Genomic DNA, 23,830 nt, shown 5'->3' with positions numbered 1-23,830 from the left:
GCTGATATATTCATGCAGCTTACGTTCATTAATAAGAAAAAGAAACTGCTTTGGTTTGCAGTGGGTGAGCTCAGTGATGAAATACACACACAACCAAGCTTCCCAGTCACTAGATAATGGGACATTACAGTTGACTAAGCCATTGAGGATTAGCGCCCAAAGGAAAGGCAGACTGCTTGCTTCTTCCAAGAATGAAGAGGCAGATAGGAAGGCAGTTCAATATTATTCTGTATGAGAAGGGGAGATAATAATGTAGCTAGTGGTTCCTACTTTTAAAGGATTGCCAAGACTTTGGCTATGCGTGGTCATGTAGGAGTGCTAAAGGAACGATAAGCAGATGGTGCAAAAGGCCTTCCTTTTCACCACCCTGTGTTACAGTGGCCAGAATGTCAGAATGGTCTGACCTGCCTCTTCTGGGACCTCTAATGGTGGTGATTCAGTTACTAGAGAAATGCTACAGGAAAGAGGGGATTTCTCAGAATTTGGAGGGAATTTAAGATAAAAAGCAAGTCCATAGCTCCCAGCAGACTATTAAAGAGAGATTGGTTCCTATTACTGTATTTCACAGGAGTATTTTAGAAGCTTGTTAGAAGAATACACTTTACTACTCTCATAAGATTTTAAAGTCCTTATTAAAGGATCCTGTTTGTTTAATCTCTTTCCAAATGACTGTGCTTTAAGGAGACTGCAGATGATAGGCAACTATGTCCCCTACCTAAAAATGAGTGCATCCTTGCCAAACAGTGACACAGTGTTGCCCTCCCAGAATACCGTACGTAATTAAGCCTGAATCACAGACTTAATACCCAGTGAACAGCTCTGGGTACTTCTGCCAAGGAAATAGGTCTTTCTACCTCCTTGAGCACAGGCCAATACCCTAAAGGCATAATTACGCATCTTAAAGCTCTATGGAAAATTTCAGACTGCTAGGGATTTTTGGCAAGCAACATTTCTTTTCCTCACCACCACTACCAAACACGCAACAGGCAAATCACTGACCTGCACTTTCTCAGCAAATTGATAGCAATCTGGCGATGCTCTGCAAGAATTAAATTGCTCTTGACTGGGCAAGCACCTTATATTTTTGCATCTGCAAGCCTACAGTTCCAGAATAGAGCAGGCTCTGCATGCAAACTTCTGCCTTATTAATTATTCTGTCCATCCTTTGCATTTGAATTGTTTAAAGCACCAAATGTCAACTCTCTAGCTCTTGCCAAGCACAGTTAACTAAGCCAGATCCCCAAATTCATTTAATGTCCACTGATTCCCAAGGCAAAATATATCAGAAACTACAAAACAGAGAGGAAAGTATCCTTCAGATACTTACAATAAATCTACCCGTCTTATTAGAACAACCATACAAGCGAGGGGGATGATCTTCAGCCTTTGTCAAGAGTTGTGAGGAAGTCTGATATTTTTTTTTACCTCCAAGTACTTTCCAGAATTCCTCTGAAATACACAATATATAATTTATTCACCACTGGATTTAACATTTGGTGTTTTAGCTTGTTAGACAGTGTTTCAGGTATCCTCAAACAATCTATTTTCTGTCTCAAAAATGAATGCATTTTCTTACAGTATTTCCTGCAATTTGTCAAAATAACAATATAACTTGCAAACCTGGCAAGAATCATAGAATCATAAAATGGCCTGGGTTGGAAGTTCCAGTGCCCCTGGGCAAGGACACCTTTCACTAGACCAGGTTGCTCAGACCAGCCTGGCCTTGAACACTTCCAGGGATGGGGCATCCACCAATTCTCTGGGCAACCTGTTCCAGTGCCTCACCACCCTCACAGTAAAGAATTTTTTCCTAGTATCTAATCTAAACCTACTGTCTTTCAGTTTGAAGTCATTTCCCCTTTTCCTGTCACTTTATGCCCTTGTAAATAGTCTCTCCATCTTTCTTGTAGGGTCCCTTCGGGTACTGGAAGGCTGCAATTAGGTCACCCCAAAGCCTCCTCTTTTCCAGGCTGAACAATCCCAATTCTCTTAGCCTTAGCAATGTGCTATCTTTCTCCCTTCTTAGTAGAAAGGGTAAAGAAAGGACCCCATTCCTCTGCAGCTCCTGCAACTGTCCTGCAGACTTCCAAGGCATTGCACTGCTAGTGCATCAGCCAGTTCTGGATGGATCTCTATGGTAAATGTCAGGTTGGATTTTCAAAGGCAGAGTGTGAGCATATGCTTCTGCCCACAAAATACAAGATTGCAAAAACCATTTAGACTGTATCATCATGCATGCTGTGTATTCTCAGCTGTCTATTAGCAGCCACGTGGCCTCATACTAACCTGGTTCCTGGCCTTCATTAATCTTAGCAGTTTGGCATTTAAGAATGCTGGCAATGTACTGAGCTCCTAGTTCCTCTTCTCTGTTTGCTCCTTTTCCTATCCAGGTGTAGCCAGAGTTGTTTGGCAGTTTCAGAACAAAGACATCATTGGAGTTTAGTGACATTGCGTCAACATCAACCTAGATCAAAAAATAAATTCTTTTATTCTTCAAATTTTCAAATAATGTAATCACTATTTTGCATGTTTATATAAAATATTTAGAAGTGTTAATCAGCTATGCTTTTGGTCTTCAATTTTTCCCTAGTTTTATACTGATAAAAATTAGAGAAGAACTTAAGACAGGGAAAACTGACTGGCAGGGAAAACTTAGGACTGTTTGCAGTAGGAAGGACTATCTCATAAAATAGGATAAAGACTGTCTCCTAGGGGCTGCTGACTTTTTGTCTATTCCATGTCAACTGACTGTCAACTATGTGTATTCTTACAGTGTCCTCTGAATGATGTAGATTGGTTGCAGCCATTTACAGCATATTCTCTTTGGTTTATGAGATGGGTTGGTCACATAGAGCAGTGGACTGCACTTGGAGCTCTGTGTTGCTACCAACTGTGACTACCCAAAAAGATTAGTCAGAGAGGCTCGTGGCAGCTATACCATTTCCCATGGGGAATAGTTGGTTTACTTAGCAGGTGACCTTACCTCCGCAATCCTAGTAATGGCTGCCAGGTTCCTGCGGATTTGGAAGAGTCGTGTGGGTGGAGCAGGTTTCTGACCTTCCTTCTTGGATGTCCCATCCTTGTAGACAATAAGTGGTTTGTTTTTGAACAAGCTCAGTAAATGTGGAGGTTCTTTGCCTTGAGTGACTCGGATCTGTACATATGTAAAGAAATGCAATAAAAGAAACAAAAGGACACAGGTAGTTATTTTCGGTCTTTGTTGAACAGCATAGGGGGTGTGTTAGCCAATAATGCTAAGTATGTCAGCACAAATGAGAAGTGGCAAGCTGAGAAGTTCTAAAAATATAGTTCCAGACATAGAGAGTTAGAGCATTTATGAGATTTTTTTGTCAATCATGCTGACACAAAGACAAGATTCAAACTTCTAACATAATGTTTAGCTAATTAAAATGGCTGCTAAGAAGAAAATCACTCTTTTTCAGAAGAACTGTCATTTCATAGTGTTTTATACAATGACTTAATTCCCCTGAAAAACTATCTTGGAAGCTTAGGTACCCTGTATTTAAGCAGAAGAGAATGGTTATTTGACTTATTCATTATTTTTATATGTATTTTATCTGCAAGGGGATGAAAAAGCTGAGCATAAACCTATCTTCCAGAGGATAACATGGATGACAAAAACAGACTTCAATTACAGATGCAAAAGATGCTACTGCCATCTAAAAAACTACACTGCACTATGACGAACAGCTGTTTTTAGGTTAATGTAAGATAAAAGTTACTTGTATACAACCATTTATTCTTCCTCTAACAGTACCACTCACCACGGTGGCAGGCTGCAACTCCCTGTCTTTTACTCCCAGAAAGAAAGGAAAAAAGGGAATGAGACATGCTGTGTAGCCAGTAAAGCAGGAGAACTGGAGAGCCCCTGGTGAGGCCTGGGGCATCTGGGAGCTGGGGTGCCCAAAGGGGCAGATGCAGCTGGGCAGGAGCAAGTGCTTTAACTTGTATCACAGGTGAATAGACTGTCTGATAAAGATAACAGAGGATATGTATACTTGTAGATGACAAAGTGCCAGTAGGATTTTACAAACAGGAAAAAAAACACAAACCACAGAAAAACCCAACAAACAACCCAAACAAACTCGAAAGAAACCCAAAATCCCAAATGCTGCTGGGTGAAACATATTCCTACAAGCCTGACTTTTTAATAGTCATTTGTACTGTCGTGCCATCTAGTGACCATACAAAATAGCACACTTAAACCTTTCAAATAATGCTGATACAGACGTTAAGCACAGGTAACATATTCTATTTATTTGCATAGCAATGCACACATACATAAATACATATGCATGTATATATCCACTTATGTACGTGTACACATATACATACATATATATTCCTAAAATCATTGCAGGCTAAAAGTACTTTTATGTATCATGTCTATTGCAGCTTTAATAAAAAGACTTTTTAAGCACCTTACTATTGCAGTTGTTAGTAGCAATATCGTTATAACTTTAGTATTAATATTAGCCTTAGGTATGAGGCAGGACCATATTGTGCTGGACTCTGTCCAAATATAGAACACATGTTAGGAATATTTCAAGCAGTAATTACCTAGAAGCGTTCTAATCCTTCCTTAATATAATTTCAATCATAAATCATAACAGATTAATGGCTAAAAGTATGGTCTGCAATCTGAATTAAGTGTACCTTGGTGGGTAGGGGAAGCCCTTTACTTTTGTATTCAAGAAATGGAAATCACAGAATTACCTCCTACTGCCTAGAAAATCTCTGCTTTTCCCTTGCCATCTTACAGGTCTACCTTTTCTGTGAGGAGACCTCGCATGTCTTCACCTACCCACCACTTTTCACAACTGATGTAAGGAGAGCACACCCTAGTCAAACCAGGGACTAGCTTATCTCCTTACGCCTTTTAGTTGTCAATGTCCTGTGCTTTGCCTTGCCACCCCATTTCTGCACATGAGGAAGTGTACTTCATGGAGCTGCAAGCACTATGGGATGGGAAAACCCAAGTTACATTCCTCACTGAGGCAAGGACAAGTCAGACCCTGTTGCACAATTCCAGCAGGCTTTCCTGTTCTGGTGGTCATGTAGCTTTCATATCTCCCAGTTTTGGCCCTCTAAAAGTCAGGTGTCTTGTCTGTGCTAAATATCACAACTTCCACCATAATCAAAAGGAGACAGGGGAGCTCCAACAAGGCTATAGATTTGTCAGACACCTGCTTCGCAGCAAGTTGCCCCAGGAGGATCTTATCATTCAGTCTTCATCGGCCATGCACAGAGTCTGTAAGTCTAGGCAGGACTGAAACCTAATTTTTAAACAGTGAAAGTCAAAGGAAAGAAAAGGCAGTTTTAGGTTCCAGTATATCTGTGTTCTTTTGGACATCTGCATAAGAAAGGATGATTCAAATGGGAAAATTCCATTGACTTTAAAAGGAGCCCATGGTGCTTGTTGTGATACAGACCACAAGCAATTGACATTTAAAGTCTTTAAATGCAACCTCTTCCTTTCAATTCTCATTGAAATTTGCATATATCACACACTCTGTTGTTGAATTTTATCCAAAAGACACGAACCTGCACGGCCTGATCATTCAACAACCGATCCAGCTGAACAGTCAGAAATGCAGATGCAGTCAGTTCATCTTTTGTAGCATGTGCTCCTTGCCTGAGGAAGACAAGGAGAAAGGCAATGGTTAAGTTCAGTTTCAACATCACCCAGAGCTTGTGCTGCATGACAAATGCACAGTGAACAATCTTGCACTTACACATGGTTCTACTCAAAAGGACAAAAAGTCAGTATAAAATAATATCCATGTGCTGGAGGTCTGTGCAAAGGCAACCAAACATACCATGTGTAGATGATCTGCCCTTTGGGGTAAGTGTAGAGGATAATGTAACAGTCACCGCCATAGAACTGTCCATATGTCTCAGGTCCCACAGGAACTCTGCCACTGCTTTCCACACGCCAGATCTGGGGAAACAGGGAAGTCACTGGAGAATGCTGAACTTCATCCTGAAACACTTCATGAAGCAATTTACTGTCTCATCCCTTGAGTGACCTTTGTTTATATTCCCAAGTGTTACAGAATAAAACCAGGAAGGATTCTTCATGAAGTAGATAGATATACCCTGTGCCCACTGAATGAATGAATAATGACCATCAACAATGGATTGCAATACACTTTTCTTTGTCTTTATGCTTTAGTGGCACACAATCACCTCATAATGCTATGCTGAACCTACTTTCTTAACACCTTAAGGTGACATGAATGGCTCAACACTATTATTCATCATAAAACTATCATATCATTTTAAAGAGGCATGCTACAGTCAGATAACATATTGTTAGGCAGATTTCTACAGCCCAGTTCAGTTAATAACTGCTGTCCAAAAACATACTGCTAAAAGTGTACAGAAAAACTGCTTCAGATCTAAGCTGCTTTGGCTCAAGCCTATGAACCAACCCAAGTGTGAGGTCAGAAACTCAGAAAATAGACCAATGAGTAAGTATTCATCCCTTCTTTTTCTTCCAGAAACCCAACATGCAATCTGCACTCAACAGGCCAAGCTGATACAATGCCATGCCAGCCCTGTGTAGTCCAAAGATAGTCCTGAAGTGCGATATGGACAGATCTAGAAAGGCTGTACAGTCATTTTTTTCTCTCCAAATCCAGGTTACCCAAGAGACACAGTAGAGACAAAGAAGGCTCCTCTAGAAACCAGATTGGATACATACATAGAGACATGTGAATTTCTGACTCCAAGGGCAAGTCTTCCCACTCCAGATTTCAAGCTGATATGAGCTAGAAGTTTTTCTCTAGGCTAAGGATCATGTTTAAAATACATATTTATACGGTATTGTGTAGAAGAGGGAATATTTCTGCTGTTTGATTTCTACTGATGACTGGTACATCTTTCATCATAAGCACCACAAGAACATAACCCAGCATACGGCTGAAAGAGATTCACTTCCTACTTCAAAGCACCTTTTCTGATGGTAGAAGTAACATTGCCACTAATGTAGTGCTACAGTATAAAAATTAAAACACAGAGTAGCAGCTTATCCCAGTAGTAGTAGCAGAACACATTACGTAGATAGGATACAATTTAATACAACACAAAAATTACCTCTACTTTCCCTGAACCGTCATCTACCATGTTATGCTGGGCAGCCATTTGTGGAGACTCATGTAACTTGGTAGCATCAAATTCAATCTGCTCAATTTTAGCCACTCTCTCTGTGACATATACTTTGCCAAAACCATCACTTTGATCTTTATCCTTCCAGTCTTTGAAAAATTGTTTGAAAATTGGCGTTTCGCCTCCTTCGGGAAGGACTTGAATCTGAAATGAAGGAAGACATATGAAATGGAAGGAAAGCAAAACCGACACAGTTACTCAAACAGAAACTTTTCTGAATTATATGTTAGTGAAATATTGCCCTTATGTCTTATAAGCCCTTAATTTTTTTTTTTCTGACTTAAAAATAAAGTCTTTAACACAGCTCATGCTGTCCTGGTATCACCTCATAAATAGATCGCACCTGTGTGTTGGCAGGATAATTCATCTGCTGTATGAATTGTTCGGCATTCTTCATGGCAGCTTTTCTCTCTTGAGGGTTAGCATCTTTGCCTGATTAAAACAGAAGGATAACAACACATGGGAAAGGGCAATGAGCTCAGAGAACCTGCAAACACAAGATGTCCTTGAGCCAGGTTCTCTTTGACATTGCTCTTTCCTCAGTCTTGAACAAACACAAATGCTGGACATAGCATGAGCAAGAAGATTCACAAAAAGTTGAATGACTGAAACAGTACCTCAGTAGCTTTGAAAACAGTTAAAATTATGGGGGGGAGGGGAGGGGCATTTTCTAACTTCCTTTTCTGGGCTGCAACATGGTAAAGCTGCCCTCCAGAACTGCTTTCACTTCTCCAGGCAGTGCCACAGTCTGAGTACTAGAAACTTCCATTTTGTCTGGATGGGCTGTGCAATTTACCACCACCCTTCCCTATCTATCCATTGCTCCTTGCTCAGCTTTACTCAGTGTTAGACATCTCTGAAAGTCCCTGCAGGATGACACTGTGTATCAGGTTTGCATCCCAGCTGGCTGTCAGTGACTATATTCCAAAGAACTCTTAATCTGATCAGACGCTCTGATAAGCTATACATTGTATCCCATATTGAATGAGACTGTTACTGAAGTAATTCACACTTCTCAGCGTAGTGGTCTGAGGATGTCTAGCAGAGATGATAACTGCAGTCTCCCATGCAAGGGTGAGACTCACAGCCTAATAAGGGTTTTCCACACATTATTGTTACCGGCAGCAGCAAAGTGAGGATACACACAGGAGCACAAAAGGCTACAGTAAAATAGCCTAAATCATATTTTATTTGTGTTATGCCTGATCCTGTTGGCTTGGTTCTTCTAGGAGCTGTAACATGGAGCAAAAATCAGGAATCAGGGATTCAGATAGACCTTATGCTATCTGAGCATAACATTTCCAAAATATTTTCTTTTAAAGGATGTTTCCCTAACTGCAAATGAAGTTTTCAAGTAATATGCTTACAATGCTTCCTGGACTGACTTGAGAGTCTTGATAAGGGCATCAATTAATTATATGCTATTTCACATGGTAAAACAAAATGCAAATGCCAAAGAATAATTAATACACTACCTCTAACAAAAAAAAAAAACAAAAACAACAACAAAAAAAACCCAACAAAAAAACAACCAACCAACCAACAAAACCAAAAAACACCAAACAAACAAACAAACAAAAACCCAAACAACAACAAAAAACAAACCAACCAAACAAACAAAACAAAATAAAACAAAAAAAGAAAAAAAGGAGGTTCTCAGTACTGGATTTAATGGCAGCACCACAACAGACCCAATTCCCCAGTAGTAGTATTCTTCTCTGGGGAAACATTCAGACAAAACCATTGTAGACACTACTACATACACTGATGATACCTCAGAGAAATATTTACTAAAAAAAAAAAAGCATCAAAGTATTTGCAAGCTTTTAGTTGATGCCTGGGACGCACATCTTTCAATTTCACACCTCTATGGAGCAATGTATGGAGATATCTACCCATATGGAACATTCAGTGTCCAGTGCCCCAGAAGATAGGGATTTGATGACAATATAGAGAACTCATAGAATTATTTATGTTTGCTTTGTAATTGCCACTCAGACAAGCATTTAAGCACCCAAGCTTGCAGGTGCCTCAAAAATAGCCAGGATCTTTAGACAAGACTCAGTCTTGATGCCCTTATACAAGTGAACAATCCTTGTCCACAGACCACACCAGGGAAGAACTGCGTGCAGGGCACTGTGAGCAGCCAGTATTAAATTTTTGCTAGTGTCCCAAGGGTGTTGTGTCAACTCCTTAGGTATCTCTGCATAACTTCTGCATTTCCAATAAAGTGACCTCTTACCTTTCCACACAAAGATCTTCCTGGCAGCACCATTGTCTAAAATGAAGCACTCCTCAGACAAAAGCATAGCCATAGAGAAAGGGTTTTCCTCTGCTATCACAGAAACCTTCATGGATCCACTTGCATCTGACACCTAAGAAAGCAATAATTTCAAATTTAGATCAACTCTGGCATTTATAACCAAATTAATTTCTGCTCCAAAAATTACCATAAAAATCAGTTTCCAATCCTATATATATGCCTATATGAAATCTGTGTACTGCTAGAAAGTAAAGTAGGCCAATGATTATTATTTTTTTGTTTCATTTCATTTTACATCCAATAGAGGGAGATGTAGCGTTAATTTTAGGGAGTTTCTTGAGTCCCTGTCACACAACTTCTTTAAATTCGTTTCTCTTCCACTTTAATTCAACTGCTCAAAGTTAAAAAATCTCTGTTTTCTTCAGTCCCTTCTATGTCCTTGGCTGAACTGGTGGAGTCCCTGCTACCAAACCACCCACACTGAAGCCAAAGATACACGTACAACCTGAAAAACAGCATTTGAAATAATAATAAAATAGTCTTACACTGACACTAACAAGTGAAATACCTACATTTATAACCTACTGTTCTTTAATTGGAAACTGTAAAGTAAAACCTGTTGCAGAATCTGCTTTGTTACCCCTTCCACGACTGTAAGTTCATGTAAACCTTTAAAACCTTTTTAAATTCACTCCTGTATAGCTGAAAAGACCAGTTAATGCTAGTGAAAATATATTATTACTATTGTAATAATTTTTCTAGCAGTCTTTATTTCCTTTTGTAATTAAATATTAATTTTAAATACACCATTATATCTTATATTACAATGTAAGATATATATTATGATAAGATATATTTAAGATATATATTACAGAAGCACAAGAAGGAATGTACCACTGCACACAACAAATAAAAATCAACTATTATACCTACTCTGAGGACTCACTATAGATCTGTCTCCTGCCTTTGGCACTCACTGTTATATTGTAGCACATTTAAATCTAGCTAATAGAGCTCTGTTAACAGGACTGTGTACTTAAATGAATTTATTACATAGCCACAAAAATTCCAGAGAGTTCTTAGAATTCTAAAATTCATTCAAGCCCTTTCTCTTCTCTATTTATGTCTTACTACAGTGGTCCTGATCATGCATGCAGGCCTTCTTTTTTATTCCATTTTTTTCACCTAAAACCCTGCTATAAAGATGTGCCAGATTATTTTGGCGTGAAAGGAAAGATTAATGTGAACTAAACAAAACACATAGACAACTGGGACTAAAAATGGCCTTGTAACATTGATCACCTCACACAGGCTTCTTGTAAACCCCAGCCACATTTATGGGTAGTGGAAAAATCATGTAAGAGGCAGGGAGAGAGGTGGCTCCATCCTGCTGTGGTCTGTGGGATTCAGGAACCGTGGAGGGAGTGACTCATCCTGTCTCACACTTCACAGCAGCTTTGAGGCTACTGCAGATGGCACCTAAAAGGTCACACACATGGGGATCCAGTAGCACTATGTGCTGTCAGTGTTGCCACTTGTTGGGCAAATCCTCCTTGTTGAGTGATAATGGGGAAGAGAATAAAGCACATTTTATACCAGTGAGATTCTTTTCTGTCACACTGGGCAATCTCATTGCATGAGCCAGAGAACAAAGTGCTGAAGAGAAAGGTCCAGATCTCAGTGCTAGTGAGAGCTGCCTGTAAAAAAAGTTTTCTTGCAGTCTTCAGGAGAAAATATTTATTTTTTTTGGGGGGGAGGGAGGAGGATAAAATATTTTCTGGATTTCATTAAAAACATCCCCCCTTTCCAAATACTTTCTAAAGTGGGAGAATATGAAAGAAAGGGGAGCTTTGGCAAAAAAGTAAAAGATGAAAAATAGAGGCCTGGAGTCTGTTTGCTTTACAGAAATAGTTCCATAAACTTATATATACATCAGATACTGTGTTGATACGTCCAAGAATAAATTCCATGTCTCTTCTAGGAAACAGTAGTATGCCTATCATAACTTTACTGAATGTAACAAAAAACTCCCACTGATTTAAACAGAGCAAATATTTATCCATTTTGTTTATAGGTAATTTTTCTGGCAGTGACACTTAAACCATTGCAGGTGAAAAAGGAGAAAAAGGGCATTGCAAAAGAAAGGAATTTGGCATTCAAATCCCTTTGATTTTGTACATATAAAATATAACGTAACTGTCTATCTTTCAAACTCTCCTAAGAATAACTAAATCACATATGACTACTAAAACTCTCACTATTTAAATTAAGAAGATAGGATGGTTTAAGACCAGTTAATTCTTCTTTGACCTGCACTGAGTCGTTTATAGGCCCTGTTTCCTGAGTAAACAGAAATGTAGTTCATTTTTTTCCCCTCAAATTACCTGGGCTGTCTTGATTGACATCCTTTGAGAAACTTGTCTATTGGCTGCAAATTAACTAAAACAACAGCAGTTCTGTAAATGAAGCTAGAACTCCACGTACAAGGAATTAATAAATGCATGGTATTGAGAGTACCTAACTATAAACAAACAAACAAACAAACAACTTACCATATATAGTTTAGCGCTTCTCCTGTTTGTAATATCAGCCAGCTCATCATCGTCATCACCGCACTCAGGAAGATTTGGCTTGCTCCCTAAAACCTGTACAGTTCAATGCAGAGAGAGTAGGTGCAGTAGCATAAATACATAAACACTAATGTGTTGTCCCAGTAATTGAATCATTGGGATCATCTTTATATGTAATCCAATCTAAAACTAAATGCATGGATGACTTGTTTACCAACATATGGATAATTTTTAAAAACTGTGTCAGATCTCCAGCAGCTTTATATTTGCACGATGTCTTTCCCACAGGCCAACTTGCTGGTCATCTACACTGGGATAGGAAGTGATATATGGAGAAAAGCTTCCGTGGATACACACACACACAAAGAAAGGTTTATGTGATCCTATTCTATGTGTGTGTTCATATCTGTTTTCCCTTTTTCTTAACAGCACCTTCTAAGCTGTCAGCAAACACATCTTACAATTTTTGGAATGATATTACTCTTAAAATGTTCAACAATACTAAAATTAAAGAGCAATACTAACAATACTAAATTAATAATAACTAATACTAACAATACTAAAATTAAAATAAAGAGCAAAATATATTAGTTAAAATTATAAATTACGTCAATTAACAATATAAAATATCAGATTATGAGCTAAATAATCTTTTAAATTCCAGATTCTTATCTCATTTTAATGGGGAAAATTTAGCTAGGGTCTAATTTATGGTGTGAGAAATACATTTTCATGATACTAGAATATCAATTTTAATACTGTGGCTGTTTTTCATCATGGTAGTTTTATGCCACGGGCACTCTTATAACAACTATCACTGCAAGAAATTTAGAGGTTCATCAAGAATATGTTGGGTCAGTAGTCATGATTAGATCCTAGTTACACTTTATCAATGGTCTTTCCTCAATGATTCATGTATGACCAGATCCAAATGTTACATACAGAATATTATGGATTTCTATGAAATTATGTCCCAGAGCAAAGGTAATAATTGATATGTCTGAGTGACTAAATATTAACACCCAGTACAAGGGCAGTGCCAGTCTTCCTATTAACTTTTAACTATATATATATATATATTAACTATAACATATGTATAATATGCCATGTATTTGCATATAACATGGAGTCACATGCAAAAACACTGTAAATATTTGATAACAGGAAAGCCTGACAAAGCATACAGCTGCAAAGAATTTGGAAAGAAAAACAATACAGAATAAATATTTAATAGAAATCTGCCATCTGTGGAGTTTTCTGACCTGGTACAGTCAGTAAAATTGTAAAAAAAACCCTAAATAAAAATAGCCTTACCAAGTGTGATTGCTGCAGTTTAAGCTAAAATATTTTGGCTGTGACTCATTGAAGACAAGAAAGTCATGCCCTGAGTGTTTCTGAAAGATGTTATCAGTAGCTTTTCAGTAGGTATTCATTTCCTGAATTTACTCTACATGGCTGGAAATTTTCTTTATTATAGGTCAAGTAGGGCTACATGTTCATAACAGAGTACCACCGTGAATGGTTAAAACAGGGGGCATATGGGGCTTATTGGCATAAGGTTTCTGAAAACATTTCCCTTCCTACCAGCCTGCACACAAGCCATAGAGTTCCAAGAATTAGTTGTTTTTGTAATGCCAGGGACATAAAATTGCTAAATAACAGGCATACATCTTTGCCTGAATAGACACTGAACAAGTTTGAGGGGTTTGTAACATTTGACTTTCAGTAACAATTCAGAGGGTAAAAAAGTCCTTTTAATAAAACTCCCAGAAGTCCATACTCGCTAGTTCTCTGCTTAATTAGGTATTTACAGAAAAAAAAAAAACCAAAAAAAACACCGACACAAAATTGTGATTCCTGATGCAGGTAAAGTCAGTGTTTTCCCTTGCTGTGCACATAGAATATCTGTGGCACCAAAATTATTTCGCAGCATTGTTGTAAGTCATCAAAAGTGATATAGAATAAATTCTTTTTTTTTTTTAAGCTATCTGAGTGTCACTCTGAATATTTTTAAACAAAGAGTGCCTGTTGGTGTTTGCGAAAGCATCTTGTCACAAGAAGTCTCTCTATTCACAGCACAGTCCAGGTGCCACTGTGGTGGCAATTAAACCAAGCAGACTCTATGCTTTAAAAATTGGGCTTTAAAATTGGGTCGAGCACAGTTTAGATCACTGGCCTGACCTGTTCATGTCTTAAACTTGCATGTAGAAATATTTTTCTGACCTAGGTAGAGAATTATTGTCAGACTCATGAAGTCTGATCTTAGGAAATCTCAGTTCATTGGCACAGAGAGAGGGGTCAGAACCTCCTTTGTGCAGGTGCAGTTACAGGTATGAGATGAAGTGCCCTGGAAAGGGTAGAAACATTGTGGTTCAAGGGAAATCCATTCACAGTTCACTAAACATAGTAGCTTCTCTGGCCAAAAGTAGCCCTGTGCTTCAGCAGGGGAGCAGAAAAGATAGATTACTCATTTTTGTAATTCTTTTGCAGCTCCTCAGAGGAGCCCCCAAAAAAATGGAGAAGGGCCTTGAGGGTGCCTCTTTCTCCTGCATGTGAGAAGTCTCAGTTGCTTGTAGATCCTGGCATTCTGGTGACCCTTGTTAAGAAGAGACACGATGCGCTGATCCTCCCACCAGGTGAGAAAATCCAGGACTTGTGAGGAGAGCTGTGCAGCCTACATGGCCATCAGAAAAAACCCTTGTGCTGAATCACTAGTGGGTACCCTCATGTGTTGGTATCAAAACCCAAGATGATATAAGATAAATGACCTAAGGCTGCAAAGACACCAGTTTGTGAAGATATGCAGCATTCACTATATATACTCAATATATGAAGTGATGCTGTATGAAATACAGTCAGTAAACACCAGCATTGCTAGGAACAACTTAGGTAATTTCCAACATGCATTTGTTGCCTGTTTGTCTTACAGACTGGAAGACAAGACAGATCATGGAAGGAAAAATTCTGTGCTTAAACAGAAAGTTTATGCTAAAAATAATTTAAGTTCTTTCTCAAAGAAATGCCTTCCAGAGAAGTGATCTTTTTTCCTTCTAAGCCAGACTCCCATGCTATGGTTGAGTCCACATGCATATGCCTGGATGTTATGACAACTGATAGTTTTATCAAGAAAATTACAACACTATTTAAACAACAGCTACCTGGTATATTGGAATTGGGTTGTATCATTATGCAAGCATACAGCTGGCTGAGCTGCAGCTCTCTGGGGCACCTCCCTTTCTCATGTGATAATTCTCATGTGATGGATCAAAAAGAAAACAAATCATGCCAGCTGAGACTGCAGTCAAAGGCTCCAAAAGCTTTTCAGCAAAGTACCCCAATACAATGACTTATACCAACAGACCATTTAAAGGACATTCGGTCTTCTGATCCCTATCTACATACACTCCTAGTTTCACACAAATCCTGTAGAAGCTTATCTACACAGGAATTTGCTCATATAATTCTGTACAGTCAGGCTGCTCCACTGGGTCTTGACACCTTATGACTCAGTGTACCGACAGCCCTAGGCTGGCTCTTCTGAGTGCTCTGAGGTTTGAGACCCTAATTTACAAATATGCCTAGAATTCAGACCCACAAATCCCGCCTAGAAACAGCCATGCTCTTTTTGGGATGCAAGACAGCCTAGTCACTCTTTTCCACAGGTGTCCAACCATATCGGCAAACTTCAAACCTTACCTCTTATAAACACACAGGTGCACTCACAGGTCTTGAAATGCCTTTTAATAACAACATCATTATATTATTACAATTATTTTTTTTAATTTTTATTTACTGCTACTGTAAAAATAATCTAAAGAGTAAGTAGAGGCCCTGAAAGCATACCCATGATGCCCCAGCTTCTTTATTCTTTGGGCTTAGCATCCTTCCTTGCAGCTTATTTCCAAACCAGAGACTCTTCATATCACTTCATCTTATCTGTCCTTGACAATTTAAAGTGTCAAACCACTCCTTGCTCTCTGTTTACTCACCACAGAGTGTTTATCCTCTCCCCACCATTGCTTCCTTCATGCAGTGTATCAAGAGAAAAGCACGAGCAACACTGGCCTCAGCAAAGATGCCCACAGGCGTAGTGGCTCTATTCTGCAGTGACTGCCACTGTGTACACTCTAACCTCATGGTATACCTGAGGGGTTTTGACCACTCACAGCTTAATCTGCTTCACAGCTGTTTCAGAGTAAGACGTCTACAGCTGGCTACAGCAAAGCCTACCTTGCTTTACATAGCTACAGCCTAATGCCAGCTACCTCTCAGTGAGAGCATCAGACTGCCGACTTAGTGTTGTTTTAGCAAAAGTATTCATTAACTCCACACCTTTAGATCTTGTCTGGGGGGATATAATAGGAGGTCTATCTGCATTAATTTTAAAATTTTTGCCTCAGTTCTATTAGATCTTTGTGTTGAAACTCTTAGGTTAGCACAAGAATATCATAATGCAAACCAATGGATCATCTACAACAACTGCTCAAGTTCACTCTTCTGGTAAATGCAATGTAGCTTAACCTGCCTGCAAAACCTGTTTCATAATTGCATGTGCACAAGCTCTTCTCTGTAAATATCTGCACCCCGCCAGAGAAGTGCAAAACACAGAACCAATGTTTTTACTCACAAGTGAAATTCCACCCTTAAAAAAAAATAGAAGAAATCACAGACAAAAGGTTTCTAATCTGAAGGAATGTGACAAGGTAAATAGCAAATATTGTCTTCATAACTGGAAAAGCCAGCTCTGCATCATAAAATAGTTGATATTTATTTAATGGGAGCAAGAAGTTTAAGGAGTTCAGTGAGGCTGAAAATCCAAACAGGAAAACAATACTTGAAGAACACGTCAGGTGAAGATTAATTAAGAGAGAAAACCAGTTTTATACAGTTTAACTTGTGTACATTAGCACTGTATTTGAGTTTCTTCTTAATATATACAGTTTGGGTTAGGTTTCTGGGTCTGAAACTGAACTATTTGTTGTGGCTGTGATCCCAAATGTCAGATCATAAAACCACTCAAACTGCTCTCTTTATATCCTAAAAAGAAAAGCAAGACATTTAACTAGCTTAAAGCTGTCTAGATGGCCTGACATTTTATTACTTAATACTTCTGGAAAACAATCAGAGTTAGTAGCTTATCATTTACTTTCTTGCATGCTCTGACATAAGCAAGTATATCCTGCTCCAAAAATTTAAGGTACACATGTGGGCTATGGCAGAATAAATACTCTGTGCAGGACAACACATCTGAAAGACAGGCACGGTGTGAGCTCATTGGTAGATAAAGGCTTAGATTTTTATTAATCTTCAAAGCAGAGAAGAGTATTACAAGGAATGTCTCTCTTAAGTAAATAGTTTCAAGTATCTACTGCAGTAGCCAGTAAAAGGAAAAAAAATCTATCACAGAGAGGAAGGGATGAATATGATGCAGGCTAGTAACTACCTGGCTGACCCTGGGTACCTATGTAGAAGATCATCAGGCAAAAGTGGCTTTAGGGCTTCGCTGCTAAACTGGCAAAAGTTTAATTTCTAATTATTTTAGGTTACTGGCTCCTCTGCCAGAGCACAACCCCTGGTGAGGATATTCTGGGCCAGACAAAAATTACTTCTGACATTGGTCACATTATGAATAGCCAAATATGCCTATTTTACTGGTTATTGTAACCTGGAAATCTCTCCATCAATCTGAGCAAACATTCATAATCTTACAAAAAATTACACTCCCAACAGGAAAAACGATTTATCCTTTCACTGAACTGCTCCCAGGGTTTCTGCCTGAAATTGCCTCTCACTAGTTATTCCAGCAACAAAAGGTGTCATTACATGTTCACCTTGAGCAGATGACCTCCCACCCATCTGAACGCAGATTGAAAATAAGAGGGAAACAGCCATAATGCATGAAGAAGTGGACAAAAGGATGGTTTATATTAACAAATAGTTCTGGCATGCTATTGATTTCTGGGGTTTACCACCTAATTTATCCATAAGACTTTCTGGCATTAAGGTCCAAACCTGATCTGTATGAATTCAGATTGCTACAAAATAGTATAACACATCAGTTACTCATGGCACTTTTGATGCATTAATTATGGCCTACATTTTTAGCTAGTTTCTGTTGTCTCAGGAATTTCAAATGCAAATTATAATTTTATTCAAAGCTCTACGCTTAACTTCCTAAAAATAGGGCATTAGGCTTTCGCAGCTTTTCATACAATATTTGCAGCTTTGCATATCTCCCTGGGATAATTTGAATATAAAACCTTTACTCACATGATAACAATATTCTGAAATTAATTTTCTGCTCTGTGAAACTGGCCATGGATACACAAAAGAAGTATCTAGATCAGGCGTGAGAGTACAAATTCAATTTTTTTCAATAGTTTGGCTCCAAAGTAAAACATGCTACCTTCTGTCCTGCTGGGACTGCACAGCTGGCAGTATCTATTTACTCTGAGACTGGGTGTGCATGAAATGAGTTGAGGAAATCCCCAGCCTACACTGTCGTCAAATATCCGGCTTTTAGGATGCCTCCAAGATGAACAGTGATCCCACACTAAAGAAACCAGGAGGGTGAATGGCAGTGACTATGCAAACGCAGCAGCCTTTTTGTAGCCATTACTGCTGTTCAATGAACATGGAAAATTGAGCTGCCTACCTGCAGCAGAATTAAAAATGCACTAAGCAATCACCTCACCTCTACATCTTTTTCTGCTTTATTGGGACATAAATTTAGGCACACACAGAAGTCTTGGTAGCTTTGTAGATCTCTGTTTAAAAGTCTTGTTGACAAAATATGTGCTGCATGACAGTGCATGCTTATGTATTAGATAATAATGAAATAAATAAGTAACTAATGCCAAAAGGGAACCTCAGACACAAAGAACATTTATCTGATAAAATCCGCAAAACTCTCAGCTTTTCATTCCTTAAGTGTCTCCAGTTTAACAGCTGGGAATTTGCAGAGCCACCAGACAGGCTGGTCCCAAGGCTGTGGCAGGCTGGACCATAGCAATATTGGAGTAAAAAGAGGAGTATAGCAAACACTCCATGGAGCTTGAGCTGAAGGCAGCAGCCCGCCATTGGCAGACTGAGACCCTGCTAGAAAACCAGTGCTCCCAAGGGATGCACAGCAGCTGGAAGAGCAGCAGGCAGCTGTAACACATAGCATCAGCAGGCTGAACAGAAGGAGCTGCAGTAAGGTGTTTCAGCACTTGGTCAATGAGATAGAAAGGTGGAAAAAGCTACCCGAGGCATTGGAAAATTTTCCCAGTGCACCACTGGCTGTATCCACAAGCTCAGCATTTCTAGTCTCATACAGCAAATGGACCAGGTATGCCAGAGGATCTTCTCTGGTATGACACCCAAACTCTTGCATCCAAGACAGAACATAGATTTGGACCTTAATGTTTAAAAAAGCAAATCAGTTAAAAAAGCAAATTAGAGATTTTCTCTAATGTCTCCTGCAGATGCTTGAAATCAATGAAATATTTATTAGGAGAGAAAAAGAGAGAGAGCAAGGATGTTTCTTTCACCTGGCTTTTCTAGGAGATGCATTCTGCTTGGCTCTTTGAAAATAATTTCCTCCTGCTAATTTAGGTGCCTTCCACTAACTGATTTCTGTCTTTAAGTTCCTATACCTCCTCAAATTTTGTGTAAAGGAGTCAAAATGTGCAACAAAGTGGCTATGATTTACAGGTCTCAAGAGTTAGAATTTGCAGCACTGATTACTGCAGTATTTTAATCCATCTTAATTTACCTACCTCTTAGTTTTTAGAGGTAAAACCAAAGAGTATCAAAGTTATAGGGAGTTATGTAAGCAGAAGACCTGGCCCTAACAACCTACTTTGCAGTAAATACAATAATTATATTTACAGATTCCTTCAGCGTTACACACTCAGTGTTGGTGAAAATACTGAACTGATTCCACAACACATGGAAAGCTTTCTTTTATACAGCTGTTCTTCACTCTTGCCCAGATGCGAGAGGACTTTTACTCCAGTCTTAAATGGCCAGGACAGGGAACAACAGTCTGTGCATATGCAGACTTCTCTGAAAAAAAAACCCAAACTATGAAGTTTCCCTCCCTGAGCCCTTCCCTGCACTACAGAACTTTCACTTAAGAAAATTCAAAGGCAACCTTGTGCACAGATCCCAGCTGGTCTGCGCAGAGGCTGGGATGAGAGAGACCTGCAGAAAAAAAGGAAAAAAAACATATCCCTTCAAGGTGCATTTGTCTCGGGGAGGTGCAGGATTCCAGGAAGATCATAGCTCTGAGATTTTTATACAGCAAGGAAAATCTATCCTTTCAGGTCTTCTCCATGAAATTCCCCTGTTGCAAGGAAGTACATTTAAATAAGTTCAAACAACTCCACGTGGAGATAACTGCTAACAACTCTTGTCTTTTTCCTGGTCTTCTTAATTATGCTCATTTAATAACTGAAAATTATAGTACTTTTTCATCAATAGATTTCTTGATAGTCTAGCACAGAAAGGAAAAACGACATTACAAACTCCATTAATATTCTAACATGTAATTATAGGATTATAATTGACTAACGTGGTAACCTTGCAAGTGCTACAGCTGCTGAAGAAGGAAACATAATAAAGATGAGTGGTTTTCTAACTCACAAGAATGCAAATGACATGTTATAAATTTGATCACAAGCACTTCCAGAAAATCATTAGGATCTTAGAAATTCACTAAAATACCTAGTATAGAAGCAACTTTCCTAGCATAAGAAATTAGATTTTCAACCATAATAGAGCTGTTCATAAAGGATTTAGCTCATGCCATGCAGTATGATGCACCTGAACATTTTATTTTCTGAAGTTAAATTTCTAATGCAGGCACTGAAATTTGTATTTAGAGACTTAAATAGAAGCCTGGTTTTCAGATGCATTTGCCACCTGCAGCTACTATTCAGTTCCCTGTCATTTAAGTACCTGGCTTCAAGCAGCCAAGAGTGAAAACTTCAGCTTGAAGAACATTATGGGTAACTCACAATATTCCTGAAGAGTCCTCCTTACCAGCCTTTGCCACTCTCGGGCAAAACTCCTGATTTTCTAACTGGGTGTGGGGAAAACACTGGGCCAAATGCTCAGCTAGGGTAAGGCAGAAAAGCTGTACTGAAATCCAGGCCATGCATGTTTTGTCTGAGTACAGGCTGTGTAACTGATTCCTTTAAATGCAAATTTGCATCAAGAAAAAGGACTGTCCTTAATGAAGGAGATATGCTCAGTAAATAGAAAGGATGGCTGGTTTTGACAGCTTGAAACTGGTATCCTGCAGGGCAAGGGGTTTGTACTTTGCATGCACATTCATAGCCCATCATAAACTTTAATCAGTGTAATGATTAATAAACTGCCACTCCACAAACTGGACAGGTGTTGCCATGAAAGGTGCACAAGCATGTGTAGGATTTTCCCCCCTGGACTACAATTGAGTTTGTATCCTACAAACTCTTACTGCTCAAAATGACCCAAATTCTTGCTGGCACCTGCACGTATCCAAAACCATTTCAGTGAAGAAGTGTATTAGTTTTCCTGCGGAGTAAATTTGACCCATAGTTTCAAAGCACCCTGAGAAAGCTATTCATTTGAGCAGCCAATGCAACTATGATAGAAACTACAGCTAGCAGTTCTGCTATTTTCTGTGCATTAGCTTGCTCAAGTCTTCGCATTCTCATAAAAACGTAGTTAATTTCTCTGAATGCCTGCACTACTGAGTCTTTGCACTGGGAACAGGTACAAATTCCATTGTCCTCACCCCTCTCTCAATGCATTCATTTTCTTTTTTTACATACTGTTCAATACTGCCTCTGCCCTGGGACTGAAATTCATTTCTACTATTCATTTTGCAAAATTCCCTGAAATCATGTCCAATTTTTTCCAGATGTCTTAATTTAGATAATAAAATACTTTGGTTTACTTACTTCCAAAGCCATAGATAGGACTTCATTAATGTATTTTTCATATTGGGTTGTGAACAGGTAAGGTTGGACCCCAATAGTTACATGCAATTCAAAGCTTATGAACATGTCACATTTGAGTAAAACTGTGTACAAGCTACATGATTAAGCAATTGTTTAACCCTAACAAACACCTGGAGTTTGTATTCCACAAAAGATTAGAACAGACTATTATTCTAAGAAGTTACCCCTCCTCCTCCTGAATCACCCTCACTCCCACTGTTCCTCTACTCCTCTGTATATAAACCAAACAAACCTTCCCTTAGCATGATGAGCTCATAATACAATCAAAATTAAGGGAACAAGAAGAAATGCAAATATTATGAGAGCAGCAAGAGGAGTTTTTGCTTTTGCAGAGTTGCGATGAGAGATCCTGCTCTTGCTGGCTTTGGGAAAGTAGCAGGTACCAAACCGATACCTCCATCCGTGGGGCACACGCTGATCTTTGAGCCTTATGTAATGATCCATGTGACCAGAGACTGCAGGAACCTGTCCAGCTCCTTCAGAGAAGCATGCCCTTGCACTCTCACACCCACATATGCTAGTTGCAAGTCAAAGCAAAACTTACTTTTTCCAAGTTACCCCACTGTGCTCCATGCTGCCCTTGGAAATTATCTTTGGTTTGTAACAAATGATTTTTAAGGGCTTAAATTTAATAAGAAAGGAAGAAGTGATCTTGCTCTTCTGTCCTTATGGGCAGACATCTATCCAGGTAATTTAAGGTTTACTGGAGCTTGACATTTCCAACATCTTTGCATTATTGAGGTCTCTAGAGAAACAGCCTCTGTAACTTGCATTTGCAATGGGATCTCTTTATTGCCTGTACTCTTGGGATTTTATCCACAGGACTGAGCTAGCACTGTGTGGTGCTACCAGTCCCTTTTCAGTTACAAAGGTAGAAAAGTGTGACTGGCTGTAATATGATCAAATCATTCATGCATGGTATTTATTCACACCATAGGCAAAAACAATCATCACTGAACACAATGGCATTCAGGAATTCTCATGATTAAGCATTGCTTAGGGGCTTTACAGAAAAAGGAGGAGGAGAAAGGCTGTGTTATCAGAAAGAAGGAAGAGGTTCCCCCTGTTGCTCAATATTTACAATAACTGAATATTTGCACAAGTATTTTATGAGACATCAGGACCCACCTGTTGTAAGGCCACTAGGAAAGCTAAAAAAACCAGGCACACGACAATTGCAAATGTTGAGTAAACAAAAGTCGTGGCATTTTTTGTTTAAAGGTAGAGGAGTAATTTCAAGGATGCCTACTGACATGATGCTTCATTTTCTTGTGGTTTTACACCTCACCACATTTCTCAGGTTTCATTGTTTCAAACATGAACATCAAAAATTACAAAACTAAAACAAAAGCCAAAAGCCTCAGCAGTGAAACCTGCAGCAATCACATGGTACAAAGAGCTGCAGTTTTAAGGGAGTAACTAGCAGGGGAATGATAAAGCAGTTCTGTGGATCAGACAGGTTTGACTGCAGAGGGAACAGAACTATCTTTAAAAGTGTTAGCTGAACCTGTCATAATTAAGTAGAAGGCACAGACGCAGTCACAACACTTAGTTTTGGTAAAACTCAGTCTATCCTACTTTTTCATTGGCTTTTATACCATACAGACAGACTGTCACAGCTGCTTGAGATATTTAAAATGTATGACAAAAAGATGAGTCTATGTAGACAGAACAGTACTATCAATCTAAAAATCTTTTAGGGTGTCTAATATTTCCAATTGCACAAATATAGGAAAACAAATATACTAAGACTTTCTCTTCCCCTCTACTCCTCTCTAGAGGTATGATAACAGATCAAGGGGTTTGTGCAGTAT

The 23,830-nt window shown here is 38.9% G+C and overlaps 1 protein-coding gene across 1 annotated transcript in view; it reads right to left on the bottom strand.

Annotated features, from left to right (window-relative positions):
* Positions 1-23,830, bottom strand: part of SCIN (scinderin) — a 51,320-nt gene that overhangs the window by 4,376 nt on the left and 23,114 nt on the right. Inside the window, exons 5-13 of the mRNA XM_027684771.1 lie at positions 12,007-12,099; positions 9,434-9,566; positions 7,535-7,623; positions 7,120-7,335; positions 5,841-5,962; positions 5,566-5,656; positions 2,984-3,154; positions 2,287-2,464; positions 1,328-1,449 (exon numbers count right to left, since the gene is read on the bottom strand). Coding sequence (XP_027540572.1) covers positions 1,328-1,449; positions 2,287-2,464; positions 2,984-3,154; positions 5,566-5,656; positions 5,841-5,962; positions 7,120-7,335; positions 7,535-7,623; positions 9,434-9,566; positions 12,007-12,099 — 1,215 coding nt within the window. The remainder of the gene's footprint in view (positions 1-1,327; positions 1,450-2,286; positions 2,465-2,983; positions 3,155-5,565; positions 5,657-5,840; positions 5,963-7,119; positions 7,336-7,534; positions 7,624-9,433; positions 9,567-12,006; positions 12,100-23,830) is intronic.

This window comes from Neopelma chrysocephalum, unplaced genomic scaffold (genome assembly GCF_003984885.1).
Source record: "Neopelma chrysocephalum unplaced genomic scaffold, ASM398488v2 Primary Assembly neopelma1_67, whole genome shotgun sequence".
NCBI lineage: Eukaryota > Metazoa > Chordata > Aves > Passeriformes > Pipridae > Neopelma > Neopelma chrysocephalum.
The sequence above is the reverse complement of the archived record's forward strand: the minus strand, read 5'-3'. Positions and strand labels throughout refer to the sequence as shown.